Raw genomic sequence first — 25,148 nt, 5'->3', positions numbered from 1 at the left:
GTGTCTATCTTTGGTTTAAACTAGCATCTGCAGTTTAACGTTTCCACAACATTTTCTATATAATAACATTGGTTTCGTCAGCAGTTCCACTGAAAACATTGGCTGACAGTAGTGCACGAGTCAGCATGTTCCAGATGCCATGTCTGTGCGTGACAGTGCACAAGTACAAAAAGCATTGAAAGTTCAGATGGTGCCTGGCTGTCTGGCTGGCTGTTGCACCTGGACATGACATTTACAGTGCCCTCCATAATGTTTGGAACAAAGACCCATCATTTATTTATTTGCCTCTGTACTCCACAATTTGAGATTTGTAACAGAAAAAAAATCACATGTGGTTAAAGTGCACATTGTCAGATTTTAATAAAGGCCATTTTTATACATTTTGGTTTCACCATGTAGAAATTACAGCAGTGTTTATACATAGTCCCCCCATTTCAGGGCACCATAATGTTTGGGACACAGCAATGTCATGTAAATGAAAGTAGTCATGTTTAGCATTTTGTTGCATATCCTTTGCATGCAATGATTGCTTGAAGTCTGCGATTCATGGACATCACCAGTTGCTGGGCGTCTTCTCTGGTGATGCTCTGCCAGGCCTGTATTGCAGCCATCTTTAGCTTGTTCTTCTTTTGGGGGCTAGACCCCTTCAGTTTTCTCTTCAGCAAATAAAAGGCATGCTCAATTGGGTTCAGATCAGTTGATTGACTTGGCCACTCAATAATTGACATTTTTTTAGCTTTGAAAAACTCCTTTGTTGCTTTAGCAGTATGTTTGGGATCATTGTCTTGCTGTAGAATGAACCGCCGGCCAATGAATTTTAAGGCATTTGTTTGAACTTGAACAGATAGGATGTGTCTATACACTTCAGAATTCATTATGTTACTACCATCAGCAGTTGTATCATCAATGACGATAAGTGAGCCAGTACCTTCAGTACCTACATGCCCAGGCCATAGCACCCCCACCTCTGTGTTTCGCAGATGAGGTGGTATGCTTTGGATCTTGGGCAGTTCCTTCTCTCCTCCATACTTTGCTATTGCCATCATTCTGATATAAGTTGATCTTCGTCTCATCTGTCCACAAGATCTTTTTTCCAGAACTGTGGTTGCTCTTTTAAGTACTTCTTGGAAAACTGTAACCTGACCATCCTATTTTTGCGACTGTCCAGTGGTTTACATCTAGCAGTGTAGCCTCTGGAATTCTGTTCATGAGGTCTTCTGTGGAGAGTGGCCATTGACAAATCCACACCTGACTCTTCAGGGTGTTTCTGATCTGTGGAGGTCTTCCTTGGCCTGCCAGTCCCTTTGTGATTCGTAAGCTCAACAGTGCTTTCTTTCTTTGTAATGATGTTCCAAGCAGTTGATTTTGGTAAGCTTAAGGTTTGGCTGATGTCTCTATAACAGTTTTATTCTTGTTTCTCAGTCTCATAATGGCTTCTATGACTTTCTTTGGCACAACTTTGGTCCTCATGTTGATAAACAGCAATAAAAGTTTCCAAAGGTGATGGAAAGGCTGGAGGAAAGACTAGGTGCTGAGTGCTCTCTTAAACCTGCATTAAGGAGGCATTTAAACCCATCTGAGCAATTACAAACACCTGTGAAGCCATGTGTCCCAAACATTATGGTGCCTTGAAACTATGTATAAACACAGTTGGAATTTCTACATGGTAAAACCAAAATGTATAAAAATGACCTTTAATAATATCTGACAATGTGCACTTTAACCACATGTGAGTGTTTCTATTACAAATCTCAAATTGTGGAGTACAGAGGCAAATAAATAAACGATGGGTCTTTGTCAAAAACATTATGGAGGGCACTGATTGAATGATGGTTCCTGATCATGCTGAGCTGAGCGGGCCCGATGCAATTAACCCTCAACTTTATAATACAGAAGTTGGACAACTCCAATTATTTAATCATATCACCTCTTTGGATGAGAAAGGAAGCAAAACTAGTTGAAAAGCAAAAAGCTGCAGATGGAAAATCTGAACTAAAAGTAAGCTTCTGGAAATAATCAGCAGACTAGGCAGCAGAACCGCAGAACGAACGACAGATTTAGCATTTCGGGTTGATGATTTTGGACCTATTTATCCTGCAGGAGCCACTGAAATTCAGTCTCTCTTGAAAGTGTATACAAATTTTAAAGTGGCAACTGCAGAATTCTTAGAGATGTTGCAGGTGAGTTTATCTCATCAGTTGGTCTTGCTAAGCCAATTTTAGAAGCTTTACACCAAATTTAAAAGAAAGACATGAGGTAATCTCAACATTCTGATTGGACAAAGGATAAATGGATGAACTGTCAGGTCACTGGGCCAAAGTGTTAACTCATTACAGTTGTTGCTTGTTCTGCATATTTTCAGCATGTCCTCTTCTAAATTGGTTTAATTCGTATTAAATATTTTATTTAATTTGTTAATTGGGTTTTATTTACATTGATAAGTGTTAATTAATTTTTTGCTGATTTAATTGCACTTTAGCTGCTTTAATTTCCAGTGACATTTGGAGGCAGTGGGAAAGGGTTTGTGACGACATGTACTTTCTGTCAAGATTTCATAGAGTCATAAAGTTGAACAGCATGATAACAGGGCCTTTGGCCAAACTCGTCATACCTGCCTGGTTTTTTAACTGAGCTTGTAATATTTGCATGCGTTTGAACCAAAGATCCTATAGCAGAGCAAGATTGAACACTCCTTCTAAATGCAATGGGCTGACGTGCAGTACGCAACGGAGCGGAATGTGGGCCAATTTTTCATCCATTTCAGTAACCCGATCCGACTCGCAGTGTAATCAAGGTTGCGGGGGAACAGTTTGTGTTAATAAATTATAATTCTGAAAATGAGGAGAAGATTTTTACCAAGTAACTTTTATTTTTGCGAGGATGTTTCCGTAACCGGCTTCCGTCACTGCACTAGTATCTTTGCTCCGCAATGGGATCTTTGGTGCGGAGACGGAAGCCGGTTACAGAAATGGGGCTGAAAATTACCCATGAATCTGCCCATGACCGTACTACGTCTTTTTCGTCGAGTGGGCTTTCTTGCTTGTTATAGGATCTTTGGTTTGTACCATGTCGCCTTTAAAACATTCCCATCCATGTACCTATCTAAACATTTTTGAAACATAACCATTGTACCTGCCTCAAGCAGCTTGTTCCATGTATACACATCCTTCTGTGTGAAGAAATTTTGTAAAATATTCCCGCCATCTTACCTTAAACCTATGGCCTCTATTTTTTTTGGGGGGGGGGGAAACTGACCATTTACCTTATCTATGCCGCTCATCACTTTGTTTACCTCTGCAAAGTTACTGCTCATATTCAACGCACGGTCTCCTATTCTCCAGGGAAACAAGCCCCAGTCTATCCAAACTTTCCTTGTAACTCAAGCCAGCAAATCCTAGTAAAATCCTAGTTCAGTTCCAGCTTAATGACATCCCTCCTGCAGTAGGGCGGTCCGAACTGCACACAACACTCCAAAGATAGACACAAAGTGCTGGAGTATTACATCGGGTCAGGCTGCATCTTTGAAGAACATGATTAGGTGGCGTTTCGGGTCAGGAACCTTCTCCCAACCTGAAAACATCACTTACCCATGTTCTCCAGAGAAGCTGCCTTAACTCCTTGAGTTACTCCAGCACTTTTTGATAAACCAACATCTGCAGTTCTATGTTTCTACAAATACCAGTAGATCCTGGCCCTCAGAATCCCCTCCCAACCATTGGCCCACCGCAAACATCAGGCTCACTGGCCTGTAGTACACTGGCTGGTCCTTGTCACCATTCTTGAATAAAGGTGCAGTATTAACCACCTTCCAGTCTTCTGGTATCAACCCGTGACTAAAGATGAAGCAAATATCTCTGCCGTGGCTCTAACAATTTCTTCCTTAGCTTTGCACAATGAGAATTGTGAGAATACATTTGGTCAGGCCTAGGGATTGATCCCACAATATTGTTTACAAGTGCTAGGGCCACCTATTATATGATTCAGATATGGTCCAACACGTCACTACTCATTTCCCTTGATTCCTTTGATGTTATGTCCTTCTCCTCAATAAATACATACAAGAAGTATTCATTTAACACCACGCTGATCTCTGGCTTGACACAGACACACATGTTGATCTTTAACGGGGCCTACTCTTTCCCTTGTTACCCTTTTGCTCTTAATATGTTGGTCTGTTAGGATTTTCCTTTACATTGTCTGACAGAGCTAACCTGATTTCTGCTAAATTGTTTATATTCGTCAAGGCATTCACTTGATTCCAATGCCTACACCTGACATGTGCATTCTTTATCCCCCATCACTCATGAGTCCCTCAACCAGCTGATCTCACCTTTAAAAGCCTTCCACATATCAGACATCCCTTTATCTGAAACCAGCATCTCCCAGTAAACTATTGCAAGTTCTAGTCTAATATTGTGACAATTGGCCTTACCTTAATTTAACACTTCAACTTGTGGATCAAAGTTGACTTTTTCCTTGACTAGTTTAAAATCAATAGTCTTAAATAGTCACAAGGTGCTCCCTCATTTCCACTTCAATCACCTGCCCTGCCCTGTTCACTAATGGGAGGTTCAGTGATGCACCCACTGTCGTGGGACCCTCCTGTACATATTGTTTAAGAAAACATTCCTGGGCATACTTTAGAAATCCCACCCCATCCAAATCCTATGCATTTGGGGAATTTCAGTCAAAATGATAGATGTTGAAATCACCAATAAACAGTTCTGGATTGCGACCTCAGAATCTAGTACTTGAGGTTTAGCCTCTTCTCTGCTTTGACTTTGAGGTAGTGACATGTCCTAGGATATGGGGAGGTATGCTGCTGGAAATAGTTGTAGCAACCTGCAGCAGGAGCGTAACATGAGGTCCGGGTTGGAGAAAGGATGACTATAGCCCAATGGACCCTTCCAGGATGTGTTTAATTGCTTTGTATAGATCCCATTTTAGATATTAATTGAACTTGCATTTATTGAGAAAGTTAGAATTTTGGCTTAATAATAACTGTTTTTGTTGATGATTCAGTATTTGCCCGTGATTACGTCCAGCACCATCGTCAGATGTCGAACCTGCAGAACATACATTAACCCATTTGTATCCTTCCTTGATCAAAGGAGGTGGAAATGCAATCTGTGTTATCGAGTTAATGATGGTAAGTTAAGAAATATCACTCAACTTTGGTGTTATTTTAATACCTGCAAATTCAGAGAATCAGAAAGTCAACGTTCAGTTTTCCAGTTGACATTTTCAAGACTCATGAAGGACTAGAGAGATTATTGAGGACATAGCAGTTTTTCCTTTCTATGAGTATCACAGAAGAAATGACAAGACCATCTCAGTGACTGACTAGTATTTCAGTTTTTGAAGTGATGACTGTAGTTCAAATTCTTGACAGCATTGCAGGTGAATTTATCTCAACAGCTGAGATAGGGTGGCGCAGCGGTAGTTGCTGCCTCGCAGCGCCAGAGACCCAGATTCGATCCTGACCATGGATGCTGTCTGTACGGAGTTTGCACGTTCTCCCCGTGACCTGCGTGGGTTTTCCCCGAGAACTCCGGCTTCCTCCCACACTAAAAAGATGTCCAGATTTGCAGATTAATTGGCTTGATGTCATTGTAAATTGTCCCTAATGTGTGTAGAACTAGCTTTATTGTGCGGGGATCGCTGGCAGACGCACTCGAGGGGCCGAAGGGCCTGTTTCCGTGCTGTGTCTCTAAACTTAAAAAAAAAAAAAAAGTTGGTCTTGCTGAGGGTATTTTAGTAGCTCAGATTCTTTTTTTTTTTTAAAAGAATGACCAAAATGCATGATCATCTAATCCAGGGGTCGGCAACCTTGTTCTGCATAGGGGGCCAGGACGCATGTCTGTGAGCGGATGGCGGGCCACATCTATCACGTGTACACATGGATCCCGCCCCGGGTGGCAGGCATCAAATCACGTGTTCACAGAAAGTGCACGGCCGTGCCAGTGGCTTTGCACAGGATGCGGTACAGTCAAGCTCGGCGCTCGGCGGGCCGGATAATCACGGGGGTAGAAATTCCGCCTGCGGGCCAGATTATTTTGGGTTATGGGCCGCATTCGGCCCAAGGTTGCCGTGGGTTGCCGACCCCTGATCTAATATGTGGATTGGCTCCAGCAACAAATGTATCAAAGAAAGTAATGTCTCGCTAAGAGAATGGCATGGAAATGGGGGTGCTTTTTCTTAAGTTTTGAGATGATATCAGTTTAAGATGATGGAGCTTTATCCAGGCACCATTTAATTTGGAGTATGATAACAGTCTAGTAGAAAGAACAGATACATCTACATATCAAATATCAAATCTGTAAATTAGGGTTTTGCAGGTGATGGAAATAGATATATCAGAAAGTGATGAAAATGTAAGATGAGAGTAAAAGTCAACTTAATTAACTGTGTAACTGTGCAGAATCACAATTGCCTCATTCCTGAAGGAATCAGGACTCAACAAAGAAATGTAACTTGTATGTGTTTAAATGATCTAAGTGTGAATGATCGGAAGGACCAAAACATGTAATGAATGTTCCCAGGGAAAATAAGCATCAATGATAATATATCATACAGATGCACAGAAAATGCTGGAGTAACGAGTGGATTCAGGCAGGTGGAAAAGTGACGTTTCAGGTCGGGACCTTTCTTCCTGATAATATATATTTCCATGATAATAAATGATATTATGGTGGCGCAGCGGTAGAGCTACCACGCTAGAGACAGCAATCCTGACTACGGGTGCTTGTCTGTAAGGAGTTTGCACGTTCTCCCCATGACCTGCGTGGGTTTTCTCTGAGATCTTCGGTTTCCTCCCACGCTCCAAAGACGGACAGGTTTGGAGGTTAATTGGCTTGGTATAAGAAAATGTACATTGTCCCCGTGTGTGTAGGATAGTGTTGTGTGCGGGGATCACTGATCGGTGCGGACTCGATGGGCCGAAGGACCAGTTTTCATGCTGTATCATTAAACTAAACAGAAATTTGACGATATTTGACGACATCAAATATTGGTTGGTTATTTTTAGATTTCCTTTACTTGCATTCGTTATCTTTAAAAAAATATTTGCAATTTTACTGTTCAATGAAAGCTCCGGGAGTGTGAAATATTATGATTTTATTCCTGATTCTCAAGTTTGCTGTCGTATTACAGGTAGTTTCCTTGCCTGACTGAATTATCTGCTGCTTTGGCAGGAATCTTATGACATTATCATTAGGGAGAACAATGTGCATCAAGGAAGAAATAGGGGGACAAGAGAGTGATGGTTAATTATCCAGAAGAAAATTAAAGATATTTATTATGATACATAAAATAGTGAACGACAGGGGATATGATATTTCAGTATGTGGGGAAAGTAAGATTTGTGGATGGCTACTTTGTGAAAGTGCTAAAATTCACAAATGTTTACAAAAACGATGCTTGCAACAATTGAATGAGGGCAAAAGGGTTTTTGAACAGATGAATCATTCAATCATTCATCTTTTCTATTGTCCTGATTCCATTGTTGCAAACATCCATGTTGTAAACTTTTTCTTGTTGTGAATTGTAGCATTTTTATGAAATAGCCACCCTCAAATGATCAGCATACTGAAGAAGGGTCTCGACCCGAAACGTCACCTATTCCTTCGCTCCATAGATGCTGCCTCACCCGCTGAGTTTCTCCTGCATTTTTGTCTACCCAGCATTTTCAAGAAGTAGCTACCTTCACCCGCTGAGTTTCTCCAGCATCTTTTGTCTACCCTCAAATGCTGCTGGCTACCCTCAGATAATGTGACAATATGAAGAGGATGAGCCTTGCTGCAAAATGCAGTTTTCTCACTTTTCACCCTAATCCTTAAGGGTAGTTTGTTTGATTGTGTTGACGAATTTGTTCAGCTCACAGGGCCTTGAGTTTATTTGCAACGTTGTGCATGATTTTGGCATCATTCCTAGACTTCAATTCCCCCTCTTCGACCTTTTAACCAGTTTGCCAGGAGATTATTAACATTTGGTGAAACAACTTGCATGATTTGGAATATTAGTGTTTGTTTGCAAATGAAATCTTTCACGTTATCTTGCAGTACCAGAAGAATTTATGTATAATCCTTTGACACGCTCATACGGTGAACCACATAAACGACCGGAAGTTCAAGCTGCAACTGTGGAATTTATTGCTTCATCGGATTATATGGTAAAATGTTGTTTTCAGAAATCAAACAAATAATTATTGACATGCTTGTATATCAGTAAACATTTATTGTATAGAGCAGAGCATTGTGATCTATTTGAATGAGTTTGAAATTGACTTGTATGATCGAAATGATAAAACGTGTAAAAGCCCTGTCCCACTGTATGAATTCATTCAAGAGTTCTCCCGAGTTTGCCCTGATTCGAACTCAGAGATTTACGGTAATGGCCGCTCGTGGGTACTCGGGGCTCTCGTGGACATTTTTCAACATGTTGAAAAATCTTCACGAGTCTTCCCGAGTTTGCCGCATTTCCCGAATACCTGCCGTTAGCGTTATGAGCCGCAAAGGGACGTTCCCGAGCTCCGACGTACCCGCTACGTTCATTCTACGTGCTTACCACGAGTTTGATTCTTTTTTTAAACTCTGGAGAGCTCTTGAATGAACTCGTACAGTGGGACAGGGCTTTAACTATGCATTCTGAAGTTCTAATTGTTTTAAGCATGTCTTTGAAAGTCAAAATATTTCCTTTGCAGTTGCGACCTCCTCAACCTGCTGTCTATCTCTTTGTTTTCGATGTTTCCCATAACGCTGTGGAATCAGGATACCTGAACATTTGCTGTCAGTCTTTGTTAGAGAACCTTGACAAGTAAGAGTCCTTCTTTTTCTTTAAAATAATGTAGCCTGTGCTGGAAGCCAATGGACAATGGAGGACCCGGCATGAGGGGACTGTCGTGGGGGAGGAGGGGAAGAACAAAGGGGGATCTGGCGCGAGGGGGGGAATTTGTAACCTTATAAGCGCCCTTTATGGGCGACTATTTGCATATCTTGGGTATGGAATTGCACTGTGACTTGTCACATGTGACAATAAAGTATTTAATTCAATTCAATGGTGTAAAGGGTTTGAGCATTATGTTTTGCAGGGAATTTGAAATAGTTATGAAATCTGCAATGATGTAATGTGGAAATGGCTTTTATGCATTTGTAATTTGAAGTACTTTCACTAAACTTTTAAAAAGGTCCAATTGACATTCAAAACCTGACATTTCAGTGAAAGTATAGTCAGTCTTAAATTGCATTTTTAAATTTTATTTCAATGAATAATGTTCCAGCATTCAGTTAGTTGTTTGTCTGTGACGAAACAATAACATACTTGAGTACAAGCCCAAGAAGAGATCTGATGCCATTATGCCATATTTTCATTTTAGTGATTTGTGATTTACTGACATTATAGAAATTTGCATTGCTCTTTTAAGCTAATTGCTCAGGTTATATGTGTGAAAAAATAATTATGAATATATCTTAGGTTACCTGGGGACTCGAGGACCAAAATAGGATTTATTACCTTTGACAGTACAGTTCATTTCCTCAACTTACAGGAAGGATTGTCACAGCCTCAAATGTTGATTGTGTCCGAGATTGAAGGTACAATATGAAAATAAGTCTTATCTTTGTAAGTTTTCAGTTTTAATTTTGCGATATGGCAATATGCGGTCCAGAACAATGGGAAATAAGTTTGTTTAAATCCACTATTTATTGAACCAATTATAGTATTTTAATCTGAAGCACCATTTTCCAGACGAATAAAAGCTTCCGTGCAATTTTGTAGAATGATCACTCGGCTAGTGAGGAAAAATTAACATGGAAAATGCCTGTTTACATTAAGTAATCTTTTCTTTGTTACGAGTGTCATGTGGGTTTCCTAGGCTGACGATTATTACCAGCACGATAAATTGGTTAAAGTAATTGTCTGAGTTTAGTACAGATGCTCCCCGATTTACGATGCTTCGACTTACGATATCCCGACTTTACGATGGTGAAAACGCTCGGCAACAGCTGCGTGCCACACCCCACTTCCGGTCCCGTGATCAAATTCTATTAATTGCGTTTTCATTTTACGATATTTACGATTTACGATGGGTTTATCGGAACGTAACCCAATCGTAGGTCGAGGAGCAACTGTATATGTCTTTGTGAATTATATTTCTGACCACCGACAGACATCATGAAAAGTTGCAGAATGTCTCTTTGGTTAATAATGGAAAGGAGAGTTTATGGGAAAGGGAAATCAAGATGCAGAAGAGACAATGATTTTTAACTCTTTTGTGAGTTAATGATCTGGTTATTTTGAAAAGAAAGAATCTAGGAGACTGCATAGTTCCACTGTTATGACATTGTCTATTATCTCACTGCCACCTGAAACCATCTCTTTCATAGAATTTTGTGAAATGCTGATCAAACGGCCCAATCGAAGCTTGTCTCATTTGGCTGCATTTGGCCCATATCCTTCTCAGCTTCCCTGTCCATATACCTGTTGAAATTTCCTTTGAATGTTGTTATTGTACCTGCTATAATTAATTCCTCTGACAGCTTGTTCCATACGCCGTTTGTGTAAAAAGCTGCCCCTCAGGTTCCTATTATATCTTTCCCAGCTCACCTTAAACCTAGTTATTGAATCCTCTGCCCTGAGAAAAAGACTGTATTCACCCTGTGCATTTTACACCTCTATAATATCAACCGCCGGTCTCCTGCACTCCAATAATAAAGTCCTAACCAACCCCATCTGTCGCTAAGGACTTCAAGTCATGGCAGCATGCTGGTAAATATACTCTGCACCATTTCCAGCTTTATGGCATCTTTCTTATAGTAGGGTGGCCAAACCTGAATGTAATTAGCAATGCATTGACCATTATGCCCCTAACTTTTATACTCAATTTTATACTCACCGATGAAGGCTTTCTTCATCACCCTATCTAGCTGCAATGCCACTTTGAGGGAACTATGTATCTGTACTATATCCCTCTGCCCCCCACAGCACTCCCCAGGGCCTTACTGTTTACTGTGAAGATCCTGCCTTGATTTGACATCCCAAAATGCAACACGTTGCACTATCTGAATGTAACTCCACGAGCCATTCCTTAGACCACTTGTCCAACTGATCAACATCCCGCTGTTATTCTTGATGACTACCTGAACTGCCAACATCACCACCTATTTTAGTGTCATTTGTAAACTTACATTCTCATACAAATCATTAACATATATGACAAACACCAACGGGTCGACACAAATCACTGCGGCACGCCAACAGTTTACAGACCTCCAGTCCGAAAAAACAAATCTTCCACCACTGCTTCCTACCATGAAGCCATTTCTCTACGCAATTAGCTAGCTCTTCCTGGATCCCATGTGATCTAACCGTCTAAAGCAGGCTACCATGAGGAAACTTATCAATGACCCTGCTGAAGTCCACATAGACTAGGTCTCTGGCCCAGCTGCACTCATTATATTTCTTATTATTTCTTCAAAACATTGGTCAATTGTTTTCTTTGCTATCGGGGTGCATTTAAATCTTTAACATGTTGATAACTGTGAAATCCAGATGACTATCTTTGGCATGATGAAACATATCGACATTATTTCTGTTTTTGTGAAGATATGATCTGGTTATTTATTGCAAGTTTGAGTGTTGCTCTTTTCATTTCCCTATTTCTCGCACAGATATCTTCATACCTACTCCTGACAGCTTGTTGGTAAATCTTCACGAGAGTAATGAGGTAGGTAATGTGGCAAGAAATATTAGATTAAAGCTCAACATCCTTCCATTTTAAACATGGTTAAATTCCAGAACCTGGCATTCCAGTCTTTTTTTAAAACATTGTTTAACCACATAAGGTGCACGTAAAAGCAATCTATATCTGAAACAAAAAACTGCAGTTGATCAAAATCAGGTAAAAACAGAATCCCAGAGGCATTATCAAAGTTCCAAGGAAGAGCTCTTGACCTGAAAATTTGAATCCTTTTCTCTCCATGGATGCTGTTTGACTTTGCCTAGTTCTTCTAGCATTTTCTATTTAAATAAAAATATTTGTAGTTTGCTGTGCGCTGGGATTTTATGAATATCACACTAATTGTTCAATTTTTCTGACTTAGTACGGTGTCAGGGTTTATGGGGAGAAGGCAGGAGAATGGGGTTAGGAGAGAGAGATAGATCTGCCATTATTGAATAGGCGGAGAAGACATGATGGGCCGAATGGCCTAATTCTGCTCCCCGTCACTTAGGACCTTATTTTAAGTAGTGCGCTGATCAACCAGGCCGTTACAATTAGCATCTTTGGTTATTCGATGAGACAATCCATCACTATCAGGCATTCAGGAGCTGCCCAGCTCAAGTTTAGTTGTACCGAGGTACAGTGAAAAGCTTTTTTATTGCATGCTTATCCAGTCAGCGGAAAGACAATACGTGATTACAATCCAGCTGATTACAAAACAGATTACAATCCACTGACTTTGCTCCAGTCACCTGGCCCTTAACTCCAAGAAGACCAAGGAGCTCATTGTAGACTTCAGGAAGTCTAGGGGCGGCACGCACACCCCCATCCACATTAACGGGACGGAGTTGGAACATGTTTCCAGCTTCAGGTTCCTGGGGGTCAACATCTCCGATTACCTCTCTTGGACCCACGATACCTCAACTCTAGTCAAGAAGGCTCACCAGTGTCTCTTCTTCCTGAGGAGACTAAAGAAGGTCCATCTGTCTCCTCAGATTCTTGTGAACTTCTACTGCTGCACCATCATGAGCCACCTTACCAACTGTATCACAGTATGGTATGGCAACTGCTCTGTCTCCGACCGGAAAGCACTGTAGAGGGTGGTGAAAATTGCCCAACGCATCACCAGTTCCTCACTCCCCTCCAATGAGTCTGTCCAAAGCAAGTGATGTTTGCGAAGGGTGCACAGCATCGTCAAGGACTGCTCTCACCCCAACCATAAACTGTTTACCCTCCTACCATCCGGGAGGCGCTACAGGTCTCTCCGTTGCCGGACCAACAGGTCCAGGAACAGCTTCTTCCCTGCGGCTATTACACTACTCAACACTGTACCTAGGTGATTGCCAATCCCTCCCACGACCCCCGGACACTCCTCCCATCAGGAAAAAAAAATACTATGACTGTATGCACATAAATAGATTTATTTATTGCTCATATTTGTGTCGCTCTTCTAGGGAGATGCTAACTGCATTTCGTTGTCTCTGTACTGTACACTGCACAATGACAATAAAGTTGAATCTGATCTGAATTTGATCAGTCTTATTCTCCAGACGTCATCCTGACATCTATACATACTGTAGAAATCGTTATTAGTACATTAGAGAGGTAATTGAAGCACAGTTACACAATACCCACCTGAATATATTTCAGTGAGGCTACTTATTCCCCCAGACTTATTCTATCCTTTCCTTCTCACCCTTCCTCCTCCTGGACAGCGCATTACATGAGCTCCCACTATCCTTGACTTCAACCCCACCAGAATTCATATTTCCTCAGCTTCCAGTTGCATGCCACATTAATTCACCACCCTGCTTCACCTTTCTTGCTGTGACTTCCTGCACTGGGGTCTAATGCACGCTTGGGGAATGTCACCTCATCTTCCATTTGAGAACAGTGCAGCCTTCTGGACTAAATATCACTTCTCTATTTTTAGATCATTCTTTCTGTCTGTCTCTCTGTGTGCATCAGAAACTGTGCACCTTTTCTGCCTGTCATTATTTTTACAGTTTTTCATTTTCTTTTGTATAGACTAAGCCAGCTGAGCATGTTCCACTGACGTCTCACCAGCAGCAAGAAAGAAGCATAATATGATTATTTCTGCAATTCCCATTGCTATGTCAATTCAGTTGGTCTCACACTGTTAGACACATAAAAAATAACCTTTAAAACAACATTTATAAGATATTTGGCCAGGAATGTTGGTTAGTAAGGTTTAGTGGGATATTGACTAAATGCCGGTAGGTGGGACGATTGCAGATGGGGCATCTTGATCAGCATGGGCAAGTTCGGCAGAAGGGCCTGTTTCTGACTCTAAATATTCCCTTTTTCCAATTTATCTTTTCCCCTCTTTCTCAGCTGCTGTAAACAAACTAGTTTGATCTCTTGTGGTAGCGGGTCTGGGTTCTTTCTGTCCTGGGCCTCCTCCATTGTCAGAATGAGGCCCAGTGCAAATTGGAGGAACAGCATCTCATATTTTGCTTGGGTAGTTTACACCCCAGCGGTATGAAAGTTGACCTCTAACTTCAGATAGTCCTTGCTTTCCCTCTCTCCTTCCCCTACCCAGTTCTCCTAATAGTCCTCCTGTCTCTGCCTACTTTCTATCTTTGTCCCGCCCACTCCCGCGACATCAGTCTGAAGAAGGGTCTCGACCCGAAACATCGCCCATTCCTTCTCTCCAGAGAGCTGCCTCACCCGCTGAGTTACTCCAGCATGTTGTGTCTACCTTAGTTTGATCTCTTTGCTGGTTCTGCGAAAGAGTCCTGCTCCAGATACCTTTGAGTTGTTTCTCTTTCCACGTTTGCTGCCTGACCTGCTGGATGGTTTCCTACAATTTCCAGTTTTGAGTATGAATTCTTCTAGACGTAAATGCAGACATTCTGCAATGAGACATATTGTTGTACTAATTTATAAAAATGGCATCCACCTACATGATCCGGCCATCAAGGGAAGTTTCTTTGGTAACCGTGGGGAGTTGACAAGAGACTATTTACAGATTTGGTTTGTTCGGCATTGGGGAATCATTGCATTCCATTCCTCCTGGGAAACTTCAAAAGCACATTTATGTGAACATCATTCTCAACTATCGCTACATTCCAGGATTCCTGCCAAAGAAATACCATTGATTATAGTTTAAACAATGGACATACTTTTAAAGTAGTGCACAAACCTTACAAAGTAATTTAAAAATACTCCTAGAGACTAAATTACCCTGTTTAATTTTTGTTAAAACTGAAAGGAGATGGGTGAAATTTGGATTTGAAATGTTTATCCTTCTTAAATTTCCATAAGACCAGCACCCACTTGTTTTGGGGGACTAAAAACAAAATCATCAGTTTTGTGGAGATGTTGATATAAACTATTACTATGCAAATTGCTTCATAGCACTCTTTATAGCAGGGAGCGTATAGATCTTAACTACGTTCTTGGAATTTTTGACGGCCAGGAGGTTCATGACAAGTCATCACACTGGAACACTAGACCAAGGGCTGGATAAATGAAGAGTATAACTCACAAGCAAATCAAACATAAATGTTTTCTAAATGGGGTGAGAATCCGGAAATCGGAGGTGCAAAGGGACTTGGGAGTGCTGGTGCAAGATTCCCACAAAGTTAATCTGCAAGTCAATTCGGTAGTAAAGGAAGCAAACGCAATGCGAGTATTTATTTCAAGAGAGCTTGTGTACAAAAACAGGGATGTGATGCTGAGGCTCAATAATGCGCTGGTAAGGCCGCATTTGGAGTATTGTGAGCAATTTTGGGCACTATAGCTGAAGAAGGATGTGCTGTCTCTGGAGAGGGTCCAGAGGAGGTTTACAAGAATGATCCCAGGAATGAGTAGGTTAACCCAAGATGAGTGTTTGTCTGCACTGGGCCTGCACTCGCTGGACTTTAGAAGAATGAGGGGGGAATCTCATTGAACCATACAGAATAGTGAAAGGCTTGGATAGAGTGGATGTGGAGAGGATGTTTCCACTAGTGGGAAAGTCTAGGACTGGAGGTTTTAGCCTCAGAATTAAAGGATGTTCTTTTAGGAAGGAGATGAGGAGAAATGTCATTAGTCAGAGGGTGATGAATCTGTGGAACTATTTGCCACAGAAGGCTGTGGAGGCCAAGTCAGTGGATATTTTTGAGGCAGAGATAGATAGATTCTTGATTAGTACGGGTGTCAGGGGTTATGGGGAGAAGGCAGGAGAAGGGGGTTACGAGGGAGAGTTAGATCAGCCATGATTGAATGGCGGAGTAGACTTGACGGACCGAATGGCCTTATTCTACTCCTATTCCTTATGACCTTATATTAGACACCTGGAGCTGCAGTCGCAGGTTTACAAAAGAAGTGGTGTGTTGTTGGGTAGTTACCTAAAATAGGAGAACTCAGTGTTCATATAGGATTGTTCATATCAGAGTGAGGCATATGACATGGTAACGGGCCCTTTGGCTAAACCTCTTCTGTGGAAGGAAAACAGAATTAAAGTTTCGGGTCGAAGACCCTTCATCAGAGGCTGACCTTTGCAGGTTCATTTTTACCTTGGGTATCGCAGGTGAAGGAATAAAACATTTTATTTGTTCTGTGACTTTGCCTTTCACTCACAGGCCTAGATATAGAACATAATTGATGTCACCTTCTCCTAGCTAACAATGATCCATTGCTAAATTTTCCTTGAACCTCACCTCTTTTGATGTCTCGTTTTCACACCTTGCCCGCCCTTATCTCTGTGTCTCCCTCTCTCCTGACTCTCAGTCTGAAAAAGGGTCTCGACCTGAAACGTCACCCATTCCTTCTCTCCAGAGATGCTGCACGTCCCGCTGAGTTACTCCAGCATTTTGTGTCTATCTTCGATGTAAACCAGCATCTGCAGTTCCTTCCTACACATATAATATCAATTAGCTGAAATCAGCACTCTCGATTTGTACAGTTGAGTTAATCACTGAAAAATTAGCTGGCCTATCAAGGGAGTCCTTAAAAGCTTTTCTAACAATCTAAAGTTTATAGGAAAGAAAATGTACGCATTACTGATAAACAAAATCTTGTTCACACAAATGCCCCAGGGGGTTTTCAGGTACATAAACACCTTTTTACATGTAAAATATGTATTAAAACAATAATTTTTATGTTCGGATCAGACATTTTCCGTGCTGACAAAACTCCTGTGGTAATTTATGTGAAAAGACTGAAAGGAGGAGCTTACAATTTAGGTTTTACAATTTTGGAAAACAAAATAATTCTAACAAAGAAACAAAAAACAAATATGAAAAAGATTCAGCCTTCATTTCCCTTGTGTATAATTACTACTAGAGGCAGCTGCCTTATTCGTTCCATAAATATGTTACCTTATTTTTCATCTTGTTGTGTTCTAAGCATCATTTTGTGTATCCAATGCTTACTGCTTTTCTCTTCACATCTCTCACATACCATAACAAGCAATGTGTGCCTGATACATTGACTATGTGAAATAATGTGACCACTTTTATTCCACTGGATGTTATATGACATGGAAACAGGTCCTTTGGCCCAACATGTTCAAAATGGCACAGTCTGCCCACATCCTCTGGCATCTTGTTCCATACACCCATCACTCATTTTGTGAAAAAGTTGCCCCTCAGATTCCTATTAAATCTTTTCCCCTTCACCTTAAACCTATGTCCTCTGGTCCTCGATTCCCCTACTCTGAGCAAGAGACACTGCATCTACCCAATCTATTCCTCTCATGATTTTATACACTTATATAAGATCACCCCTCATCGTCCTGCACTCCAAGGAATAGAGTCCCAGCCGACTCAGCCTCTCCCTATAGCTCACACCCTCTGGTCCTGGCAACATCCTCGTAAATCTTCTCTGAACTCTTTCAAGTTGCAGTAAACACAATTGCAGAATTATCCTGAGGCATTGATGATCTCGATTTTTCAATTGGTGATGAACTAACAGCATTTATCATTAATGGTAACTTGTAGCAGGCAGCCCACACTGGATGCCTTTATGGCAAAAATTTCAGACATTGGGCATCTGATGTTGTGCTACGCCCTCTGCAGGCAACTTGCAGCATGTGTGAGTAGAGCAAGTAACAAGAATGTATTTTCAAGGAATTACATTTGGAACACTTGGTGCAATGTAAACAGGATGAACCAGGACGTCTAATTTAGAATCAAAAATCTGCAGTTTAGTTTAGAGATACAGCGTGAAAACAGGCCCTTCGGCCCACCAGGTCCATGCCGACCAGCGATCCCCACACATTAACACTATTCCAGCACTTACTAGGGACAAATTTTACATTTACCAAGCCAATTATCCTACAAACCTGTACGTCTTTGGAGTGTGGGAGGGAACCGAAGATCTCGGAGAAAACCCAAACAGGTCACGGGGAGAACGTACAAACTCCGTTCAGACAGCACCCGTAGTCAGGATCGAACCCGGGTCTCCGGCGCTGCGTTCGCTGTAAGGCAGCAACTCTGCCTCTGCATCTGTACTCCTGGACATCTGAAATTTAAAAAATGTTGTAACAGATAAAAACAATTCGGCAGATCAGGCCACATTTGTGGAAAGAAAATTAACATTTCAGGTTTACATCCCTTCATCAGTGTGGAAGATGTATGCAATTCATTGTGAAGTCACATACGTAAAGCAAAACAAAATAAGAGGAAGAAAGCTGGGACCAAGTGACAAAAAATAGTTTTAAACGTCTCCAGAAATTAAACTGAAGCAATAGGACGATTGGATCATTTCAACAGCAACTTAAATGGGTTGCCATTATTAAGTTACAAGGAATTCCTTACAAGGAGTTCAGTGAGCAAAGTCTCAGTGGAAAAGGAGGGCACACCAAATAGAAAATTTCAAATAGAAATTTAGATATTTAACTGCATGAGTGGATTTAGGAAGTTCGAGTTATGGAGGAAGTTATATGGAAACAGGCCCTTCGACCCAACTTGCCTACACTGGCCAACATGTTCCAGCTACACTTGTCCCAACTGCCAGCGTTTGGTCCATATCCCTCCAAACTTGTCTTATCCATGTACCTGTTCAACTGTTTCCTAAAAGTTGGTATAGTCCCAGTCTCAACTACTTCCTCTGGCAGCTTGTTCCATACACCCACCACCCTTTGTGTGAAAAAGTTACCCCTCAGATTCCTATTAAATCTTTTCTCCTTCACCTTAAACCTATGTCCTCTGGTCCTCGATTCCCCTACTCTGGGCAATAGACTCTGTGCATCTACCCGATCTATTCCTCTCATGATTTTATACACCTCCATAAGATCACCCCTCATCCTCCTGCGCTCCAAGGAATAGACTCCCAACCTGCTCAACCTCTCCCTATAGCTCACACCCTCTAGACCTGTCAACATCCTCGTAAATCTTCTCTGAACCCTTTCAAGCTTGACAATATCGTTATAACACGGTGCCCAGAACTGAGTTATGGTTTAGTTTCCCTCTTTAAAATGTCATAATTATTCTAAGAATTAAATTTTGGTCATTGCTTTTCAATGAAAATTAATTTTATACTCTGTTCTGCAAAGCATGAAAAGAAGTGGATGTCAGGCATTTTATTTGTGCATTCATATTTACTTTTATGTTACCGCAGGAAATAATTATTGTTGATCTTTGCAAAAGATTCATGCCAGTAACTGTTAGATTTGCAAAGTCTGAAAGTTTTTGGGGGTTTTTTTTGCAGCTTATTGCAGATTTACTAGAGGTGCTGCCCAAAATGTTTGCCGGCACAAGGGAGACTCATAGTGCGCTGGGGCCAGCTCTGCAGGCCGCATTGAAGCTCATGTCTGCAACAGGAGGGCGCATGTCTGTGTTCCAGACACAGCTCCCATCCATTGGTGTTGGTCAGCTTTTTTCAAGGGAAGATCCTAACCAGCGATCCACCATAAAGGTAATTAGACCCACACAAAAGAATCTTGCGTCAAATATAATCTATAGATGATTTTTATTTTTTATTATTGTACCTTTGATTAACTGACATCGAGAGGCCTGGACAACTCTAAGGAATAGATTTGTTGAGTAATATAGACAGCAAAAGGAAAGCTAATTTGTGGGGTGGCAGAACGTTCAGCAACTTAAAGTGCAACCATATAAATGGTGCGTAGGAAGGAACTGCGGATGCTGGTTTAAATCGAAGATGGACACAAAATGCTGGAGTAACTCAGGGGGACAGGCAGCATCTCTGGAGAGAAGGAATGGATGACGTTTCGGGTCTGAAGAAAGGTCTCAACCCGAAAAGTCACCTGTTCCTGCTCTCCAGAGATGCTGCCTGTCCTGCTGAGCTACTACAGCATTTAGTATCAACCTTCCATATAAAGGGTACCATGTTCCTCAAGCTCATTATAACTGATAAAGTTAGGAGATTTAGGGGAGTGGTTTATAGGAACAGATTGGTTGCATTCTGAGGGGGTGGTGGAGGCAGATACCTTCATAATATTGGTTATATTTTAATGGCAGCTGAAACCACCATGGCTTTAGGTGCCATTAGAGGGCTTAGAAGACAATATGGCTTAAAAGGCTTGTCCCGCTGAGTTACTCCAGCATTTTGTGTCTATCTTTGATTTAAACCAGCATCTGCAGTTCTTTCCTACACATGGCTTAGAAGGCTATGGACCAAGTGCTGGAAAATGTGTTAAATATAGATACGCAATTATACTTGATAGCTGTCGTGAAGACGAGGGTTGAAGTATCTGTTTCCATGTTCTATGATTTTCAAGACAGGATGGATTATAAATTCCCTTGCCTTGTTGAGCTTGCTGCATGCTTTAGGGCCTGTCCCACTTGGGCGGCCTAATCTGTGAGTTTGCCCTCGACTCATACTCCCAGCGTGGTCGACACGAGGTCGTAGGAGGTCTTGGTAACTCTCCTTCATGCTCGAGATTGGGCTCCGCGTACTCGAGGCCTCAGCAAGGTTGTGACTTTTTTTTCAATATGTTAAAAAATACCATAGTCGAAGGACGTCGTCTTCACTCTCCACTATTCGGTGTCCAATTTTGCTGTAGTTAGTCGTAGTTAGTTGTAGCTAGTCGAACCTGGTCTTGAACATAGTCGAAGAATGTCTTCTACATAGTCGAAGGAGGTCTTCAACATGTCATTTTTTCAAACTGTTCTAAACTCGCCAATTAGGTCGCCCAAGTGGGACAGCCCCCTTATTACTAAAAAGCCATTGAAGAGTTGCACATCTTTGCTAGGCTACTCTTTCAGATTTTTGGTTTTGTTGAAACCCGCTTGCTCTTTCTGCACATGTCATAAACACCCCTGCATATATACTCTTCTCTCTCTCTTTGACTATTTGGGGGCCTATCCTTTTTTCATTCTTCATTTAAATCATATGGCCTCATTGTTGGTCTTTCCCACATATCCTCCCCAATTGCATGAACAAGCCTCTCCACCAGGCTGTCATCCCTGATTATTTTGCAATCCTTTCTTTATGGGTCTCAGCTGTCCCCAAGCTGTACCATTGGTTGGTACAGCTTGGGGGCCACAGTTTAAGAATGAGGAGTAAGCCATTTAGAACAGAGGCGAGGAATCACTTTTTCTCAAGGAGAGTTGTGAGTGTGTGGAATTCTCTGCCTCAGCCGGTTCTCCGGACACTTTCAAGAGAGAGCTAGATAGGGCTCTTAAAGATAGCGGAGTCAGGGGATATGGGGAGAAGGCAGGAATGGGGTACTGATTGGGGATGATCAGCCATGATTACATTGAATGGCGGTGCTGGCTTGAAGGACCAAATGGCCTACTCCTGCACCTATTATCTATTGTCTATTGATTTTGCCAACATCGTATCTTTTAATTATGATACTGATAATAACAACAAGGATACAACCATTTTCCCGCTTTTTTTCCTGCACTTGACAGCCTGAGTGGTGAACACATGTCAGTCCATCACAGGATTCCCAATTCCATCCATCCAGTCCATCTTCATAGTGCTTGCATCAGAAACGCCGGAAGTATTGTCAAGCATGCCTGCCATCCTAGCCATTCCCTTTTGCCTTCTGGGAGAGGATACAGGAGCTCAAAAGCCCAGACATCCAAGTTTTGATACAGTTTCTTCCCCACTGCTATCAGACTCCTAAAACAATCATATCTTTCACACCCCCTTTCACTTGGCGATGTTGCCATGTACGTGGAACTGTTAACTCTACCTCATTTGGCTATTCCATGATTGTACCTTCATATTATTTTGCACTGCTTTGGATTGTACTACCCGCTCTGAATAATTCTGCTGTTTTGCTTTACTTAATATTGTATTTATCATTGCTGCTTAGTTCCTCCACGAACTTCATGCAAACAAGGAATTTCATTATATCCTCTGTATTTGGCAATATACTCATCTTAATCTGAATTCCCCATTTGCTATAATTTGCTATAATCTCCCTGCAATATCGCCTCCGCCTTTCTACCTCTGCCATTGCCTATGATTTCTGGCCGCCTTGAAAATGTTCTTCATATGTGTCCAGGAGCCGACCACCATGGAAGCAACTAATTATGGAGTCGTGTCTGTATGCACAGAAAGTCCCCTCTCCCGTCTTTAACTATTGAATCTCTTTTTACTGGTGTTTTCCTGTCTTTTCCAACCACGTTGTACAGCTGAGCCATTCTTGGACTATGCTCAGTCTGTATTCCCCTAAAGAATAATCACTGTTCTAGTATTGAAGATGAATCCCTGTCGGACTATGTGACCTAGTGAGGTCAATGTGACCTTGTGAGGCCACACAAGCAATGTTATTTTCAAATGGTAGTTGCTCATCTATAATAATTTCTGAAATATTTCTGGGATATTATTTGATTTCAATTCAGGGAGCGCAGCACCTTGGTCCAGCCATAGACTTTTATAAAAAGTTTGCCTTGGATTGCTCAGGCCAGCAGGTGGCAGTAGATCTGTTTTTGCTGAGTGGACAATATTCTGACATGGCTTCACTTGGTAAGAGAATTTTCATTACTGTTAAATTATTTTTGTAACATACCTATGAAATGAAGAAATAAATAAATAAATAGCTTTCTTTTGAGCATGAAACAACCCCCAAAAGCTTTTATGTATTGGACCCGGTACCTTTTCACAATTGGACCAATTGGTTTTGTTTTATTGGAATGTGCAGTCATACAGCATGTACACGGGCACTTTGGACAAACTGATTGTAATAGGAATAGGGAGGTAGATCAGATGAATGTGTGGCTCAGGAGTTGGTGCAGTGGGCGGCGGTTCACATTTTTAGACAACTGGGATCTCTTCTGGGGCAGAGGTGACCTGTACAAGAGGAACGGGGTGCTTCTAAACTTGAGGGGAACCAATATCCTTGCAGAGAGGTTCACTCATGCTACTCAGGAGGGTTTAAACTAGAGAGGCAGAGGGTGGGAAGCATAGTAGTTGTTCAGAAATTGTATAGAGTGATGGGAAGGTAGTGGTTAAGACCAAGAAGTATCAAAGGAAGGACAGACAGGGCGAGGCAAAGGAAGCTGATTGGTCAAAGTGTGTTGATTTCAATGCAAGGAAATCTACAGACCATTTGGATGACCAAATGGGTTGTAAAATTGGTCAAGGAAGCACATGCAAGGTTTAAGAGGATGGAATCAGACAGGGCCTTTGAAGAAATGGAGGAAAGATCTCAAGTGGATGATTAAACGAGCCAAAAGGGGCCACAAAATGTCTGGCGAATCGGACTAAAGAAATACCAAAGCTTTTTATACCTATATTAAAAGCAAGATGGAAGAGGGTATCCAGGGAGAAGATAGGGACGCTCAAGGATAAAGAAGAATTTGTGTTTGGAGTCTGGGGATGTAGGCGAGGTACTAAAGAGTAAAAGACATGCTGAACAGTGAGATCAGCGTGGAGAATACTAATATGCAAGGGCAGATTGAGATTAAGAAGGAGGTGTTGGAGCTCTTGAAGAGTATTAAGGTGGATAAATCCCCAGGACCTGATGGGATTTATCCCAGGTTATTGAGAGAGATGTCCTTTCTAGCTAGCAGCGAGGTCCCAGAGGACTGCAGAGTAGCGATTGTTATTCCTTTATTTAAAATGGGAAATGGAAGAAAATACAGGGAATTATAGACCGGTGAGCCTCACTTCAGTGGTAGAGAAGTTATTGGAGAGGGTTCTTTGGGATAGGATTTACTGCCACTTGGAAGAGAATGGGTTAATTAGGGACAGTATGCATGGCTTTATATACAGCTGGTCATGCCTTCCAAACTTGATTTGAATTTTTTGAAGAGGTGATGAATTTGATAAATAAGAAAAGGGCAGTGGATGTTGTGTACATGGATTTTAGTAAGGCAGTTGTAAACATCATGCATGATAGGCTGATACAAAAGATTAAGAGGGACTTTGTGGACAAAAAGTCCATAACTGTCTGAAGGTGGTAACACAAGTAGATAGATTGTTAAAGTGTTTCATAGGTTGTGGTATTGAGTATAAGAGTCAGGAAGTCAAGAGGCAGCTATATAGGACTGGTTAGGCCTCATTTGGAGTGTTGTGTGCAGTTCCAGTGGTCCCATTGCAGGGAGGATGTGGAGGTTATGGTAATGGTAAAGGATGCAGAGGATGTTAACCAGAAGGAAGCCGGGATCAAGTATTAGCTACAGGGAGAGGTTGGACCGACTTGTTCTTTCGGGAACATCGGAGGTTGCAGGGAGTCTGGCTGGAAGAACATAAAATTATCAGAGGTATAGTATAGACAGTCAAAACTTTTTCCTCAGGAAAAATCAAATACAAGAGGGCTTAGCATTAAAGAGAGAGGGACAAAGTTTAAGGGAGTTGTGCCGGCAAACTTTTACACAGGAAGTGTAAAAGTAAAACCCGCTGCTGGGGTTGGTGGTTGAGACAGATACGTTGGTGAGATTTAGATTATAGACTATGTGACCTATTAGAGAAAGGAATTTTCCACAACAGGATATAGATCACCTGTGTCTACCTTCACTGTTATTCATAATATTAACCCCAAACTCATTCCACACCACTATCAACTGCATTTATAGAAATTAAAACAGTACAGCACAGAGAAAGGCCCTTAATTATACATGGTTCCCAAAGAAAAGGCCAAACAGAAGTGTTCAGCCGCAAGGAAAATGTGCAAATGAAAAATGTATCAATTATTTGGGATTAGACTTTAGAGATATGGTGCGGAAATAGGCCTTTCGGCCCACCGTGGCCTCTCTGACCAGTGATTACCCCATACACTAGCACTATCCTACACACTAGGGACAATTTACAGAAGCCAATTAACCTCCAAACCTGTTAATGACAGTTAAATGTATCTTTGTATCTTGTATCTTGTGGAGTGGGAGGAAACCGGAGCACCCAGAAAAAACCCACGCAGTCACAGGGAGAACGTACAAACTCCATACAGACTGCACCCGAAGAAAGGTCTGGGTCTCTGCCACCTGGGTCTCTGCCACTGTAAGGCAGCGGCTCTACCACTGCTCCACTGTGTTGCCCCTATTTTTTTTTTCATTTCCAGCTA

General features: G+C 41.6%; 1 protein-coding gene across 3 annotated transcripts in view; it reads left to right on the top strand.

The window, feature by feature from the left end:
* The window catches only part of LOC129702686 (protein transport protein Sec24B-like), a 145,907-nt gene that overhangs the window by 83,443 nt on the left and 37,316 nt on the right, over nucleotides 1–25,148 (top strand). For all 3 annotated transcript variants that reach the window (XM_055644600.1, XM_055644591.1, XM_055644610.1), the window contains exons 10-16: nucleotides 5,023–5,149; nucleotides 8,061–8,170; nucleotides 8,702–8,814; nucleotides 9,472–9,590; nucleotides 11,667–11,722; nucleotides 19,376–19,582; nucleotides 22,489–22,612. In XM_055644600.1, the coding sequence (XP_055500575.1) occupies nucleotides 5,023–5,149; nucleotides 8,061–8,170; nucleotides 8,702–8,814; nucleotides 9,472–9,590; nucleotides 11,667–11,722; nucleotides 19,376–19,582; nucleotides 22,489–22,612 (856 nt within the window). The remainder of the gene's footprint in view (nucleotides 1–5,022; nucleotides 5,150–8,060; nucleotides 8,171–8,701; nucleotides 8,815–9,471; nucleotides 9,591–11,666; nucleotides 11,723–19,375; nucleotides 19,583–22,488; nucleotides 22,613–25,148) is intronic.

Source organism: Leucoraja erinacea, chromosome 1 (genome assembly GCF_028641065.1).
Source record: "Leucoraja erinacea ecotype New England chromosome 1, Leri_hhj_1, whole genome shotgun sequence".
NCBI classification, from domain to species: domain Eukaryota; kingdom Metazoa; phylum Chordata; class Chondrichthyes; order Rajiformes; family Rajidae; genus Leucoraja; species Leucoraja erinaceus.
This window is presented reverse-complemented; position numbering and strand designations above follow the sequence as displayed.